This window comes from Temnothorax americanus, unplaced genomic scaffold (genome assembly GCF_048541705.1).
Source record: "Temnothorax americanus isolate GAGA-0224 unplaced genomic scaffold, ASM4854170v1 Scaffold15, whole genome shotgun sequence".
NCBI lineage: Eukaryota > Metazoa > Arthropoda > Insecta > Hymenoptera > Formicidae > Temnothorax > Temnothorax americanus.
The window spans coordinates 612610-628343 of NW_027509286.1; the positions used below are offsets into that span (position 1 = coordinate 612610).

Here is a 15734-nt window from a genome sequence, read left to right on the forward strand (position 1 = left end):
GATTAACTTGGTCGACGATTAATTCAACTGGCACAATTGCTGAAATAGAATTTATTCTTGGCTATATATATATGAATTCATCGTCCTTAATCTCTAATTTTATTTCAAACAACGAAAAGTTAATTTTCTATCCACGTTAACAAAATAGTGTAAATGTTATTCAGATAAGCGTTATTAAAATGTTGATTAACGTTCAATCGGCAGCAATTTTTTTTCGCAATTAACGTATATAAATGAAAAGTGGTGATTAGAATTTTGTATAAGATAAATCATTACGTGAATAATGGTTAATATACATTTACAATTAATATACGTAACTTTAATTGGACAATGTGATACCTATTTATCTAAAATTCGAATGGCGAAACATCGGGCTCCGAAACATCGATCGAGTATTTTAGAAGAATTGACACAATTGACGCAAAAGATCGCATTATATCTAAAATTCCAAGAAGAAATTCCAAGAACCATAATTACCGAGCGCTCGTAGAAGTCTTGAGTCCCGGAGCCTAAACTCTCAAAAATCGAAAAAATATCAGGAGGATATAAATCGAGAAGAAGGTCGCTTATTTATTTGCCACCACCAGCGAAACTCTCGCAAACTTCATAAGCTGTATCATCGGTCGGTAATTCAGAATTTTCTCGACCAGTTTTCAGTCCGACGGTGCGCGCTGCTCCTCGATGGTTCGCCGTATCGCCGATAGGGCGCGCTCGAGTCGCGTTCTCGGATCGGTTTCGTACCGGTCCGGTTTTTCGCCTTGGGATGATACTCCATACTCCCTGTGGATGCTCCTGGGGGCCGGGGCCGGGCTCACGAGGTATAAATCACTATGGAAACGACAATTGCGAGCTTCACCTCGCTCCTTCCCCTTCGCTTTCCACGACCTAACCACGTTCTTTCTCCTTCTCCTCTTTCTCCTTCGCCTTTCGCCCTCCTTCTTCCTCTCTCTCTCTCTATTCCCAACCGTCTTTTAAAGCGTCCGTAGGTCTCTCGACAGTGGTGCTCCGATTTTTCCTGTCAAAATGGAGGCACACCATAAATCGCGACTAACAAACTGCTCCCTACAAATTTATTCTAGAAATGGCTCTAATTTTGAAATACCGATTTTCAAATTTAACTCGAGAAATTAATGAACAATTAAATTCAAATAATTTTTGATCGTTTTTGTTTTTTTATTACATTCAATATGTTATTTTTTTGTCGTTAGTCACGTGTGTCTCTCTCTTGCGCGATTCTCGAATAAAACATTTCTTCCAAAAACAATTTTAATTGGACATCCACGTGAATTATTCTGAAAAAAAAAAGACTGTCGCGACGCCAACAAATACACACGTTCCTGGCATTCTCCATTTACGACTACCTGCAACGTGTTGTTCTTTTCTTTATCGCGAGTTTCCTTTTCCTCGGTTTCCAGCGGTCCTCTAGTATCTCAAGCGGTTCACAACCGGATTTTAGATGCCTAACGTTCCCGTGCGATGTTTACCACGGACCACGAGGGATTGAACGCGCTCGAAATCGGAGAAGCGCCGAAGAATATGTCTCCTAGAAAGACTGCGCGAAGAAAATATGCGGAGCATCCTCGGATACGCGTAGTTTAGATAAGCGAAGGAAACGACTTGAAAGGAGGAAAAATTATTTTTTTTTCTTCAACATTGATAAATTTATTGAGATTAAATTAAGTACATAAAATGCACCGCATTATCGTCTGGATTTGACGGCGCATCTCGAAAACGAACCACCGCTGCGCTGGCTTTTCTCTCAGGATGCTGCGGGAGAAAGATAAAGGAAAGATGAAGTTCAAGGTCACGCACACGTTCGCTGTTGCGCAACACGATCGGCGCCCCGTACCTGTGAATTTGCCAACAATGCACGTTATCGCGAATATATCCGAGAGCGTAAAGGAATCGCCTACAAAAGGGCCTTAGAGCGAACAAAAGGGATACCGCCAGGCCAGTCTTTCAAATTGCATTGCATTTCTGGAGAATCTCGTTTTGGAGAATTCTGGATTGTAGAGCTTCTGGACTTCTCCGACTCCCCGCCGAGGCAAGCCGAAATCCTACGTTTGTCTAATTTCTCAAATTTTTAATTGTGCGGGGCGAGAGAAATGTTCGAGGCGAGAGAATGAAGTTCTATTCCAGGCAGCTAGAAAATGTGCGATCTTGCGTTTTTAGCAACCACGAGGTTTGTATTCGTTAAAGCCCTGCGCACAATAGAACACATATTAGGAATGAGAATGAATATTAGGGTATATAAATATAGGAATATTCCTGTAATAAATATTAAATATTAGGATATGTAAGAGCCCCGCACAATGAAAAATATCAAAAACGAAGAACAGATATTAACGATTAGAAATAAGAAATCCAGAAATAAAGCTGGTGTAGCATTAATACGCGACTTCTGATGGCTTAAAAATCTATTGCCTGTGTTATTCCCTGTGTTTTTTATCGTGCATCCAGGTTTATTCCTGATTCTTTAGTCCTAATCACTAATATCTGTTCCTTGTTCCTTATATTTTTCATTGCGCGGGGGTCTTAAATGTAGAGAAATATTCCTATATTTATATCTTGTATTTTATTCTTTTCCATTGTGCGTTACGTTTAATTATTATTTCTAATTTCGATTTCTAATATTTAATATTTATTCTTATTCCCCTAACGTGTGCTCTATTGTGCGCAGGGCTTTATATTAGTCGGAAATAAGGAATCTGTGTGTTATTTTTTCAATTTGTTGAACATCTACGCAATCAGTTTTTTAGCTACGAAATTAAATCAAGGTGAGAAGCACGGTATTTCTAGTGATTTCCAAGTGCATTTCTTCAAAATCATCGCGGCGACAAAATTCTTTGTGAACTTTCAGGTAATTCATTCGTTTATTTCAGGTAAGAAGAGGACATTCTCAACCGCCGTTAGAGCGGCTCTTCTGGGGCACAGTGGTGCTCAGTTTTTTCGAAATCGAGGCTCGAAATACAACGCGTCCGTCGAATTCGATACTTTACAGCGGCCGTAATGCGACGTCTACGTAGGGACGCTACTTTCTTTTTGCGAGCTGATAAAAGAAGAATCCGGCATTCATCTCGCTGGTTCGCGGAAGCGTAGTGAGCGAACGCGTTTTACTCAAGAATACGACATCGCCTTCCGGTATATATACATGTATGTATGTATGTACGTCTCCACTCTAATAACGAGAGAGAAAAAGAGAGAAAGGAGAGAGAGGAAGATAGACGTTTTACCACCGTTCTCAGGCTGCTGTCCAGAAACGTCTCTTCGCGGCCGCTTCGCTTCTCCGCTCTTCGCTTCGAAAATCGCATCTTTCTTTGTTGTGATCCCCGGACGCCTTGGGAAAAAGCGTCCCTTCTCTCGCCCCTCCTTAAGGGCCTCACGGACGGACGGTAACTGCCTGCCTGTGCGAGCGGGAGATAGAAAGGGAGGGAGAGAGCTCAGGACCACGGGACGAAAAGAGACTGACCGATCCCGAACGGAGGTGAAAGGAAGAGAGAGAGAGAGAGAACGGCGGTACAGGGCCCCTTCTCCGAGAATGCCCCTACTACGGAGTGAGGCCGCTAATGCCATTCCCGTCGGACGCATCACTCTGCTTTCCGGCTCCGTCGACGACGTTTGTGTCTCTTTGGACGAGGACGAGGAAATTTCCGCGGCGGTCGGTCCCGAGGAGGAGAAGAGCGCTTCCGGAGGACGAGGGAAATTTCGGCAACGTGGGATCCGTCCGATACGCCCGTCCAGCGGCCCTGGATGGGTTTGAATTCAGTCCACGTTTCACGATTATATGCGTGACTAGATCCACACTCATCCAAGGATACTGGACCCTGTGGCTGAGGCGAGGAGAGCGCGCGCGCGCGCGTGTGGACCAACACACCTGTTCTTCCCTTCTCCCGAGGCTTCTGGGAAGTGATATCGCGAGGTAAATGAGAGACGGATCGACGAAAGGATAAAGAGCGAGCGAGAGAGAGAGAGAGAGAGAGAGAGAGAGAGAGAGAGAGAGAGAAAGAAATAGAGAAAGGCTCGAAGCTACGCAGCGGTATCACGAGGTAACGGTCGCAGACGCGAGGTCGCGATTTCTCACGGATCTCCTCCATCGGGCAGATTCGAAACCGGTATAATAATCTCCGCGCGCGCTCGCCCGTGTCGCCGCCGCCACCGCCGCCAAGACGCGATGCCTAAATGGCGTCGTGAACGCGTCGGAAGGACGATCTAGTCTTCGGGATACTCCTTTACGCGTCCGAAGTTAAATATCGGAGACTCTTTCGCGACGCTCTTTCACGATTGAGTGCTCTTTCTGGATCTCCATTCTCCCAAGCGATAGACGCGCTCCGAAACTCTCCAAATCTTTCCCGTTCGTTCACGGTGAACGGAAACGTGGGGGTAAGGCGTCGGAAATCGAACTCAACGGAAATTATACCGGTCTCAAACTTGTACCGCTCTTCTCACCCTCGCGCGCCGCTCGAAGCCCGCGCGAATCGTGATTACGCTTAGAGACGCAATCTTGGCCAGCCTTCAAGGAACATTAAAAACGCAAACGATGCTAAACTTCCGTTTAAGATTATACTTAGATTCAAATCGCAACGTCGATCGCTTTTATTCGCTTTTTGTTTAAAGTTTCGTTTCAAGTTTTCCATGTACCTTGGCCGACGTCGACTTATCCTTTGTCTTCCACGAACTTCGCAGCTTCAACGTGGCGCGCGTACCTTCTACTCCTGTCTCACAATTACATTAAGAGAATGCGTACACGTGCATGTATATTCGATCGCGAAACGCGAACGCTGACGAAACTTGACGCATTCCTGAGTGGCGGAGCCAATGGCCGTGGGATTCTCTTTCAGTTTCTTTGTGTGTGAACACCTGCCGCGCTTTCCCCTCCAGCCTTCTCTCCCCCTTTTACCACGGCAGCGGCAACAATCCTGCCCTTAGCCCTCCCCTCCTCCTCTCTTTCCTTCTCTTCGCTCATCCACCGCCCTCCCGCCATCCTTCCCGAATAACGGTAAAAACTCGTCCGTACCCCCGAACGAGCGAGATTTCCTTCTCTCCGTACGCTCAAATGAAAAATTCGCAAGTCCTACCCTCGCAATTACGCTCTTTAATAATAGATTTACAATATACAGTCCATTTTCATTTGTTTATATTTTACTTTAACTTCGGATAAATAAATTATATGTATATAGTATTTTATATATATATATATATATATTATATATAAAATTTCTTTTTTATATATATATATATATATATATATATATATATGTATATTGTGTAATATCTTGTTAATTCTGTTTCATGGTATAATACAAACTATGCATTTGTCGTGAAATAAAAAATATCACAATTTATCTCGTCTCGTTTAAATCGTTTAAATAGAACTTGATAGAACCCTTTTGGTAATGCGAGTTTTACTATATATAGAAGAAAATCGCGTGACTTACAATATTGACTGAAGTGTGATGTGACAGATATACTTTTTACGTGATACGCATATGCAAATCTATATTGACAACGATAATACGATCCATGGATCGCAGACCTATTCTTAAACTAATAGACACTCTCTTCGTCATCTCGGCGAGAAGTCGAAAGAATTGCATCGCGAGAATTTATTACGAAGGCTTCAGCATTCGTGGCAGGTTATCGTGAAGACCCGTTGATCCTTGCGGACTAACGTAGTATTGTATAATTAAAGGCATATTGACAAGATCGTTGAATCTGCAGCGCGCAGATTTCTTCGGTTTTCTTCGGCCTCTACGATCTGTATCAAGTACTCTGAGACTCTAGGCTCAATTGCGCTATACGGGGATGGTTGTCCTCTTGATTGTCCGCGTCTCCCCGCGACATGTCCGGATCTGATCGGATCTCCTCCAACGCCTGCTTGATCTGCGCCTGCAGCTGTCCGGCCACTTTGCGCACCGCCGTGTGATTCTGCTTGATCTGCTTCGCGTAGGAGAGCATGCCGTCCCACGGGGCTGCACTCGTATGCGCGAGATACAGTTCTTTCCACAGTTGAATACTGATGGGTGCGACGCTGGGCCAAATCACTCCCGGATTCGGTTCGTACAACGGGTTTATCCACTGTTCCAAAACGTCCGGTTGATTCATGTACGACCATAAACTGTAGGTTCGCTCGGACAGCCGTAATTTTATCCTCTCCGCTTCCGAATCACCTGAACGAACAACAATATACATGTATGACGATAAGTAAGCAATAATGATAAATAGCTGGTATTTTAATTCATTATAAATTCAATAAAGATCCATATATAATACATAATATTCTCTAAGATCAAATATTATTATGTATATATATTACGTAAATTTAATTTATATTTTACCGATTTATCTAATTTCGTATAGTGGCTTGCGACAGAATTATTTCTACGTACGTACGTACGTATGCAAGTACAGAAAAAAAATTACGTGTTTTCTGGTGTCGTAATTCATGGTTACAATGAGAAAAAACGAGAGTCTTAATAAAAATATAATTTAAATGACATAGAAAAGTAAATGTAACGTAATTAATGCCTCACATACCTAAAAATGTACCATAGTTCGAGGAATAGGCGTGCTTATACAACTCGACGAGCAAATCCGCGGTGTACTCGAAGCTGAATTGGAATTGATGATGCAGCTGAAACAGGCAATCGAGAAAAAGGAGGAAGGTCGGCGCGTGCGTCGGATTTTGCGTGCTTGAAGATTGATACGCTCCGCAACGGGTCCGACTGAAAAATTGATGGCCGGCTTGCAACCACTCGCGCTCCACGAGTGCCTGAAGTCCTCGTACCGTTCGACAATCAGGATTCAGTATTGCCTGGGCCAAGCTGGTTACGACCAACGTAGAGTCCCTACCTGTGCTGCCTATAAACCGAAATTATAACGTTGTCATTACGTGCTCGTTAATCTTGAAGGAAAAGATTAGACAAACGCGATATACTTTCGCAACATTATTTAAATATTATGCTATCGATGTTTGTTGTATATATACACACCGTGCACCAGTACGGCGGCGGCTTCTTGATGCAGGCATTGCGCGGTGACGCAAGCGGCATTTAAAGCGCTCTGCACGGCGGTCAGCCATCCGCTGCTATCCAGTTTCGACAGCCACTGCGAAGTGGAACTGTTGACATCGTTGCAAGCCTCTATCAATTTGTAGAAACTATCGGCCAAATCGTGCGGCCGAGGAACTGGTTTATGTACTTTTCGCCATTGCGGATAAGCCGCGTCCATTTCCGTGCCTCCGCCTCTGGCTCTGGCACTCTGCGCCTGATTGACCGATCTTGCGTCCACTATGTAACTATACATAAAATTCAATAACCGTGATGAGTGATCTAAAAATAATATTTGCGATTTAAGAACCGTCGTACGTTAGTCATACATACCCACGTCTCCCAGGACCTAGAACCGCGTTCAACAGTTTTTCATCTTCTTTGCATCTCTTACCGGTAGCACCGCATAACGGCTGACCGCTTCTCAACAGTATACTCTGCAATAAGATGAAAAAAAAGTCAAAAATAGTTAAATAGATGTTATCGTATAATTTAAAGCAATATATAGAGATATTACTTACCCCTCCTTCGTGTCTGTAACATAAAACGGGGAACCTTCCGCCGTCCCTAAAGCCAGCTGAAGCTATTACAACTTTATCGTCTACTCGACGTGGCACTATGACCGCTGACGGATACGAATTGCAAACTTTGTAATCTCTGTTTAGGTAACTGATACGCCACTCGTCCCCGTGAGCCGCCAACAATCTGGACCACTCGGAGACAGGTGCAAACGCTGTCCATCCGTCTTCTATCTGTACTATGACGTTATTGGTTGTCTGTGGTCGATAGAAGAATGGATATTGTAGAGTTTGATCTGGCAAAATAAGAGATAATTATGTCTCGCTGTCGAGCAATGTCGCGGAAATATCAACAAATTACCTAGGGATATTAGCTTCTCTATGGATAATATGGCGTTGATTAAATCGTTAGTAGAACCGATATCTAACTGAAGGATCTGAAAGTCCTTGCACTTCAATATTATACTACCGCCCGGGCTCTGAGCATTCAGTTTCTTCTCCACGACGTCAATGTTTCTGTTCATCAGCTGGCAAAAAAGAAAAGTATAATGAAATTAAGAATTGATTCGAAGAGAGAGAAGAGCGTACTTGAAAACAATTACATGAAAATGTTAATTTTTAAAATATGTATATATTCTTTTAAAAAGTAGATTGTTCCTTATATCAAGGCCAAAGTGCACGAATAAACATTAATATAACATTATTAATAAATATTTATATATGTTCTTTAAAAAAAGATAATTTAAATCCAATAATTAAAAAAAAAAAAGATATAAAGATAGATAGTTTTCTTCTATGATTTTGCAAGTGCACTCTGTCTATCAATACATTATCTATACGCGTCGAAAAATTAATAAATTTATCGACGCCTACCCAAAGCTCCTGGCCGTCGTCCTGCCTGGAGGACAGGATGAGGTGGTGGCCGCTGATGCACAGCGTCCCATCCATGCTCTTGTTATTGCCATCGCTCTTGTCGACCAACGCGACATTGTCGACTTGCGGGATTAATATATTATCGCCGATGTGGTCGCCCATTATAGCCTTGGTAGCTCCCGTCTACGTGACGGCCGACGAGTCTCTCGATGAGATGCGAACACTTTGACGGAATGACATAACCTAAGCGGTCCGCTGCTCCGTCAAACTGTCACACGAGGACACGAGAGGATCCTCGAGGCATTAATTCGCCCCGCTGGCCTCGATCTATCCTCCGGAAAATTCACACTTCAGCGAGCGACCTCGATTCCAGCGACCGCGACGTTCTCCATTTATCTCGGTCGTGACTAGATAAAGTCACAGCCTTGGTCACAGCTGTTGTGCGACTTGTTTACCAACCCTAACGCGATCCATAACATATCCGCATCCCTCATCGTTTCGCCGCGGTGGGGAAACGGGAAGGGGAGAGAGAGAGACAGATAGATAGATAGATAGAGAGAGAGAGAGAGAGAGAGAGAGAGAGAGAGAGAACGAAAAAGAGTGAGAAAGAGCGAGAAAGAGGTTAGGTTAGGTTATGGTACCGCGCCCCACGTGACCGCGGTCACATAACCTCCTGGACCTGGATGACAAGTAGCGGTGCGGCGACGGGGTTTCGGCTTGTCATGTCCGACCTGACTAACCTGAGCGAACGAGGGGAACGTCTCGCGATTACGATATCGAGGCAACCTGACGATTCCATGATAGGTTCGTCGATTCATGCGCGAGCGAAAACGCCAACCGTACGGCGAGAACATTGCCGCGGGCCCAGGAAGAGGCCGACGGCCGACAGGCAGTATCGCGGGGATGACAGCCCACGCCACATCCGGATCGTTGCTGCTGCTTCCTGGGAGGAGGAAGGCGAGCGGGACGCGCGACGATCGGCCGGGTCGGGCATTCCTCCTGGAGCCCACGCGACATTTAGCTATTAACTGCTATTAACGCGACTCGGCCAGTTTTGACATGACGGTATTGCTTTATTCTATCTGCTATCTCGTTTCCACGGAACCACCTTGCGGTTGGGACTCGGGACAGATCTGACTGAAATGTAAAATTATTCATTCTCTAGCTTCGTTCCCTCAAAGGACTGTAGAGGAGTCGCGAGTCGCCACGGCTGACAATTGTCTCCTCCTCGAGACGGAAGATAGCTGATAGCGGCGATAAAGGTGGGAGTGCGGGACGGAGTGTCACGTGATCGCGGTGGCTTTCCACGAGGGACACCGCCGAGGGGTGGCGCCACCGACAGCGGATAAGGCTGGCATCCTACAAGGAGAGGAAGGCGAGCTTTCTGGGCCCCGGAGTCCGGAGTCGAGAGCCGAGTCGGATAATCGTAGCACGACGACGCCGACGACTCGGTTCACGGCTGACACCGCATTTACTAACGTTCGCGATCTGCTAGGCCACGCCGGCAGCTCGCGACGCGATCTCAAGAGTCTCAAGACACTCAAGGGTGTCTGAGGCAGTCAACGGCAATCGGTAGCATACAGAAGCGTCCTATCTGGAATCTCCACAAGGTAAAAGACCTGTTTACCTCGTGAGCTTTCCACAAAGACGATAACCGCAACGAGACTTAATATTCTTCCAGCAGACCAACGAGCCCGTCTGAACGCTAGAAACTACCGCTTGGGTCTCCACCGAATTGCGTATAGTATGCAGCAGTTGTTATCATTATAGGTAATCTTGCAGACACGAAGCTTATGAGTATTATTGCCGCTGCGTATCTTCGTATCTCTGAGTCCTGTTGAAGTAAATATATGACACATACCTATGCCCTCTGGTTTAATAGCTTGTGGTAATAGCTGCCGTTGGCTATATATCACAATGGATGATAACGATTGTATAAATAGATTATGGCTGGATTCGGAGAGCGCGCTATTAGCGCTATTTGCTTGTTCCATCCTTGTTTTACACCTGATGAGTGATAAAGATGGAATGATGCAATAGCGTTAATAGCGCACTCTTCGAATGCAGCCTATATACACGGATTTGTGAGCTACATATCTGAATTATCTGATCCTTTTTTTCGGTGAACCAACTAGACTTTACTAGACGCCTTCTGCCAAAGGTGATGACACTGACCAAAATGGCGTCCCACGAGAGCAGCAAAGGTTCGATAAAATCTCCCGTCACAGATAAAGTAAATATGACGTCAGAGTCAAAAACGGACGAGGAAGAGTCAACCGCCGCTTCACCGCCAGTCGACCGACACGATGAACCGAGCGACACAGCTGCCGATGCAAAAGAGAATCAAACATTGAAGTCAACTGATGACTGTATGAGCGTACAGACGAAAGATTCTGATAATACAAATAACGACAACAAAGATGATTTGAAGCCATTGGCGATTGATGAGAATAAGCAAGACGACGGTAAGATGGACGAGAAGCAAGGGACGCGAAATCTAGCCTCGCCTGCAGATCCGCAAAATGTAAAAGAAGAAGAGGAAATTAAAAAAGAAGATAGCAAAGACTCCTCGACAAAAGAAGGACCTGTTTTGAAACGAAAGCGAAAAACTTTAAGGTTAGTACACACAGACGTATCTCTAAAAGTTATATTTTAGATGTAAAAAGAAACACGTTGATATATATATTTTTTCAGCAAGGAATTTCCCGTGGGGGAGAGCGGCACCACCAGGAGGAAGAAGGTGAGAACTGACCACGACCGATTTTGTTGGCGATGTCACAAGGAGAAGGTTATCACATTTGCCGCCTATTGCACTGCCTGTCCTCGTTCGTGGCATCGTAAATGTATAGGTGGCAATAAACCACCTCAATATACGGCATTGAAAATGGATAAGTTTATTTGCGGAGAATGCGCGACCATCTTAAAAGCGGAAAATGCCGAAACGCGTTCCATAGCCATGGCGCACTTGTCCATCGATCAGTTGTGCATGTTGCTCAAACATGTGGTTGAGAGATTACACGATTATCCTGGTGTATGTACAGCTTTTCTCATCGAGCGCTATAGCGTACTGAAATTTATACATATTGCATTGTTCATTTACTTATTTAATATATTTCTAATAAATTTTTACTCTTGATGTAGTCCGAACCATTTTGCAAACCAGTGGATCCCATAGAGGTGCCAACTTATTTGGATTACGTTATCAAGCCGATGGATCTGAGCCTTTTGGAATCAAATGTGCGAGCTAAGCTTTACGGCAGCACCGATGCGTTTATGGCTGATGCAAAATGGATTCAACATAATTGCATCGTGTTCAATACGTGTACGTGAACTCGCTGTGCTTTTAAGTCTGTCGAAATCATCGCGTATTAAAGATAAACCAAGCTTGTTCTCTGTTGATATCTGTTGTAGGCGGTGGAGTTTACGCAGACACGTCGAAACTGACGAACGCGGCGAAGCAGCTCATCAAAGTAGCGCGTCAAGAAGTCTCGGAAATTGAGGCGTGTCCCGACTGCTACGCACATAGTCGGAACTTACCGAGGCCTCAACCGTCATGGTTTATCGAGCCCTGCCGCCGACCGCATCCACTTGTGTGGGCCAAACTGAAGGGATTCCCGTTTTGGCCGGCAAAAGCGATGCCTCGCGTGAATTCTCAGGGATACGTGGACGTGCGTTTCTTCGGCGAACACGATCGCGCCTGGGTGTCGCCGAAGGATATCTTCTTGTATTCCGAGGAGCCACCCGCGCCATCCCCCCGTAAACGGAAAACCGACATGGACGAGTGTGTGCGAGAGATCACACGGCACTGCAGAAAGCTCGCGCTTATGTTCGGCCGGTTTAAGTTTGCGCCACCCAAAGTTCAGTACGATCCGAACGATCCGATGCAGATACAGCTGATGCTACCGAATTACAATCCCCTCGAACCCAACAACCCTTTGCCCAATCCCGAGTTTTCCACACCTTCGAAGAAGGCGCCCCAGAAAAAACGAAGTTTCCTTAAAGGTAAATCACAGAGTGACGAGTTGACCGATGGCGAAATAGATACTGACTCGAAAGGCGACGCTCATGAAAAGGAGAACGAAGCTACATCGCCAAAAGTACAAAAATTAGATGCTGACGTTAAGGATGCGTCAAGCTCGCAAATTAATCTAGGTGATGGTCCTAATAAATTAAATAAGAAAACAGATCGAGAGAGTGTAAAGTCGACTCCTCGAGAAATTGCTCAAAACAAAACGGTAAGAGGTGAAAAATCGAGAAATGCGAGGACATCGACGTCTCGATTAAATGTTACGGATAATAACGCCGAAAATAATGGCACGAGTCCTAATACCGGCAACTCAGGCAAGAACAATTCGCAGAAAGCGAAGAACGATGTGAAGTCGCCTACAAAAAGTTTGCCTAGGATTTTAGAGGGTGAATCCACATCGTCCGACACGGCGCGAATGAAGAAAAGCCTTTTGAAAAATATTATCAATCCTAAACTGGCACTCTCCCAAATGGACGACTCGAAAGTGGTTACGAAGCAGACGAAGAGAGTGTCGAAACCGAAAACGAGGATCGTTAACAAGCTAAACGCGGAGAAAGAATTGACGACTGCTGCCGCGAGCAAGGAGAATGAGAAACAGTCGAATTCGAGTAAACTCATTTCGCTGTTGAAGAATAACAAGGAATCGTCGAGTGTACAGAAGAGCACCCCCGAAATTGACATAACGCTATTGCCTTCTACAGCGTCGAACGCGAGTGTCACTCGTACCATTCCATCGACGAATTCGATCGTTCCCATGGCGGATAAATCCGTGTTACTCCTCGTGGTGAACGGGAAAGCAGCTGAATCCGCGAAACAGGTCGCGTCGACGATCGAATGTCAAGGTAACAAGGATGCTCAACAAGAATGTCCAACAAGATTTTCCTTGACGACAGAGGGACAGCATAATTCGCCTAAGAAGCAGGGCAAGGCTAGGAAGAGCTTTCCTAGATCGCCCAATTCACGAAACGTTCAACGTCCGTTGTCGGACGCAAGCGCAATTATTCAGGTCTCTCCGGCTAGGCAAGAAACGTCATCCACTTATGAACTAATACCTCCGGAGGCTGGACCGATCAGCGCGCGTTTGCACCACGATGCGCACGACCTCGCGAGGAGATTGGGCCATTTGATGGAAGAGACGTACAAGGCGGCAGCTCAGGAGAACGTTAACGGCGAGAATGGCACCGCTGACAATTATCAGGCGACCATATTCTTCTTGCGGATGCAGATCGAGCATATGAAGTGGCAGCATCAGCAGCAGCTAGCCGAGTTGAAACATAACGCAGGTATACCCGTCTTTTCTTTCTGGCGAAATCGTTCGATAGTCAATTATTAATGTGAAAACGCTTCAGGAAACGTTATAAATTTCAGATCGTACTCTGCGGGAGATGCGCGCGAGTTTGGAAGCGGATAGATTGCGATCGATCGAGGAAGTTCGCAAAGAGTTCGAAAAGGAAAAGATCCGATGTATCGAGGAGACCAAGAAGAAGCAATGGTGCGCCAAGTGCGGACAGGAAGCGATGTTTTACTGTTGCTGGAACACCGCTTATTGTAATTATCCGTGCCAGCAGTCGCATTGGCCTACGCACATGCGAACGTGTTCCCAACAGCCTGCGTGCACTACCATCGTCTCGGTTGGAAGTACGAATCCACAGCAGGTAATGCCTAGATTCGGATTAAGTGGATAACTTTGAACTTGTGAAGAGCCAGAGTGAATTAGTGGAAGTCCCAGTTCCAACACGAGAAGTTCTATTGTAGCATTTCAGGCTTTCGATGCCTAAATGCTACGATAGAATACTATAGGCCTGTTCTTTTTTAGGCTGAATCTTTGACTATGGGTCTGTTTTCTATTGCCGAACTGTTTCTTTCAACATAGAATAAAAAAGATAAACTCCGAACTAGTGCAGCCAGTTCATGAATAGAGAAAACAGACCTAATGTTATTTTACCTTATGTCAAGAAACTTTCCTTGCCCGTTTATTTTTTTTTAATTGTAAAAAAATCATTTGCGATATAAAGAAATTAGAATAATATGGATGAAGAAATATCGAGACCGTATAATTCTAGTCTAATATATTTGTTGACAATTCACGTTTTATTGGCTCCTATCAGAGTCCATCGTTCACAAATTAACTTACACTATTGACACTCTGGACGCTTCGAAGTTCAATTTTGATTTTAAATCGTTCCCGTGACATGATTAAATGGTTACAATTGTATTGCAATAGTTTAGAGAAGTATTTCACTTTTCAGAGCAATAACATCGTAACACATGATTCTACGAGCAAACCGTATCCTCTGTCACCCGGCAAATTGAGTGGAATTTTGCCCTCGTCAGCTTCGTCCCTCAGAAATAAGACCAGCCAAGATACGCTGTAGGCAAATCGCAATTATTTATAACCGATTTCATATCGGCGCGAGTAGGATGAAAAAAGTTTCGATAGCACTGCAGGTAAATTAATATCTGCAAACAACCAGCAAAAATTTAATCATTAATTTAATTTATTATTTTAATTTAAACCACATTGAAACAATCTGAAATCATGTACGTAGTATGGAGTTAATTTCTTTTCTTGATCTTGACATTTTCAACTACGCGATGTAAATAATCCGTAGCGATTAATATCCTTAGAATTTTTCGAAAATAAGGGTGCTAATTCATCATTAACATTTGTAACAATAAACTTGTAGCACTACACCTTTAATTTAATTAGTATTAAAGTAATAATTCAATAATTATCATAGCAAGTATGAAAGATGTGTAATAAATTACGCTTAAGAAAACGTTAAGTTAAGTAGATTAGATTATTTAGATCGATGACTTCTTGTAATACGATAATTATATGTGTTTAATGTGTTTAAGCAATGTCATCTGTTTTGAAATCTGTTTTGAAATTTGGTAACGCTACTTTTTGTAACTATATGTTGTACGTTTCACGTAATTTTTCCGTTCCTCTACAGATGCACTTGGAAAAAAACGCGAGATAAAAGATAAAAATTATTTTTTCAACAGAGCCTCACGACGCAAGCCTAAACACGCTTCTAACACAAAGTAATCTACATTCTTGTAAAGAACACGATAAGCGTTTACATTCTCGGTTAAGTCTGATATAGCCTGTGGCGTTTAGACATGAATAATTTTCAACGTGTTTATGAATAAATCATCAAGCAGAGAGATACGTTGAAATTTATATTTACATAACGTGTTTCCGAACGTTCCTATTCGCGTCAACAATCTAAATTTCTAAAAGACAAGTCATCCGTTTTGTTTTTC

At 44.0% G+C, this 15734-nt stretch overlaps 2 protein-coding genes and 1 long non-coding RNA gene across 8 annotated transcripts; 2 read left to right on the forward strand and 1 right to left on the reverse strand.

Moving 5' to 3' along the window:
- Nucleotides 1-2045: 2045 nt before the first annotated feature.
- LOC143894957 (uncharacterized) lies at nt 2046-3253 on the forward strand. Its single transcript, XR_013256212.1, has 2 exons — nt 2046-2182; nt 2883-3253. It is a non-coding gene; the product is annotated as an uncharacterized LOC143894957 (long non-coding RNA).
- A 2464-nt stretch (nt 3254-5717) lies between these two features.
- On the reverse strand, nt 5718-8921 carry LOC143894941 (myotubularin-related protein 9). Its single transcript, XM_077401638.1, has 7 exons — nt 8438-8921; nt 7926-8091; nt 7568-7860; nt 7380-7483; nt 6990-7294; nt 6535-6858; nt 5718-6167 (listed from the first exon to the last, which is right to left on the reverse strand). Exons 1-7 carry the CDS (start codon nt 8597-8599, stop codon nt 5761-5763), a joined length of 1761 nt encoding a protein of 586 aa, XP_077257764.1. The 5' UTR covers nt 8600-8921; the 3' UTR covers nt 5718-5760.
- Nucleotides 8922-9113: 192 nt separating this feature from the next.
- Zmynd8 (Zinc finger MYND-type containing 8) lies at nt 9114-15635 on the forward strand. Of its 6 annotated transcripts, none has more exons than XM_077401629.1 (9): nt 9114-9502; nt 9603-10047; nt 10119-10279; nt 10573-11053; nt 11132-11468; nt 11579-11759; nt 11849-13747; nt 13833-14119; nt 14714-15635. In XM_077401629.1, the coding sequence occupies exons 4-9, from the start codon at nt 10602-10604 to the stop codon at nt 14837-14839; spliced, it is 3282 nt and encodes a 1093-aa protein (XP_077257755.1). In that variant the 5' UTR covers nt 9114-9502; nt 9603-10047; nt 10119-10279; nt 10573-10601; the 3' UTR covers nt 14840-15635. The 6 variants fall into 6 exon arrangements, with proteins under 6 accessions (XP_077257755.1, XP_077257754.1, XP_077257757.1 ...); XM_077401628.1 differs by having other exon boundaries at nt 10119-10207; XM_077401631.1 differs by having other exon boundaries at nt 10119-10207; nt 10599-11053.
- Nucleotides 15636-15734: the final 99 nt, after the last annotated feature.

Bases quoted from the DNA above. Each gene is read 5' to 3' on its own strand.
- LOC143894941 (XM_077401638.1), bottom strand. From the start codon at position 8,599: ATGGGCGACCACATCGGCGATAATATATTAATCCCGCAAGTCGACAAT. The intron at 7,295-7,379 runs GTATGTATGACT...TTTTATGTATAG, and splicing joins CTAGGTCCTGGGAGACGTGG to TTACATAGTGGACGCAAGAT. The intron at 6,168-6,534 runs GTATGTGAGGCA...TTGTTCGTTCAG, and splicing joins GAACTATGGTACATTTTTAG to GTGATTCGGAAGCGGAGAGG.
- Zmynd8 (XM_077401629.1), top strand. From the start codon at position 10,602: ATGACACTGACCAAAATGGCGTCCCACGAGAGCAGCAAAGGTTCGATA. The intron at 11,760-11,848 runs GTACGTGAACTC...TATCTGTTGTAG, and splicing joins TTGCATCGTGTTCAATACGT to GCGGTGGAGTTTACGCAGAC. The intron at 14,120-14,713 runs GTAATGCCTAGA...TTCACTTTTCAG, and splicing joins GAAGTACGAATCCACAGCAG to AGCAATAACATCGTAACACA.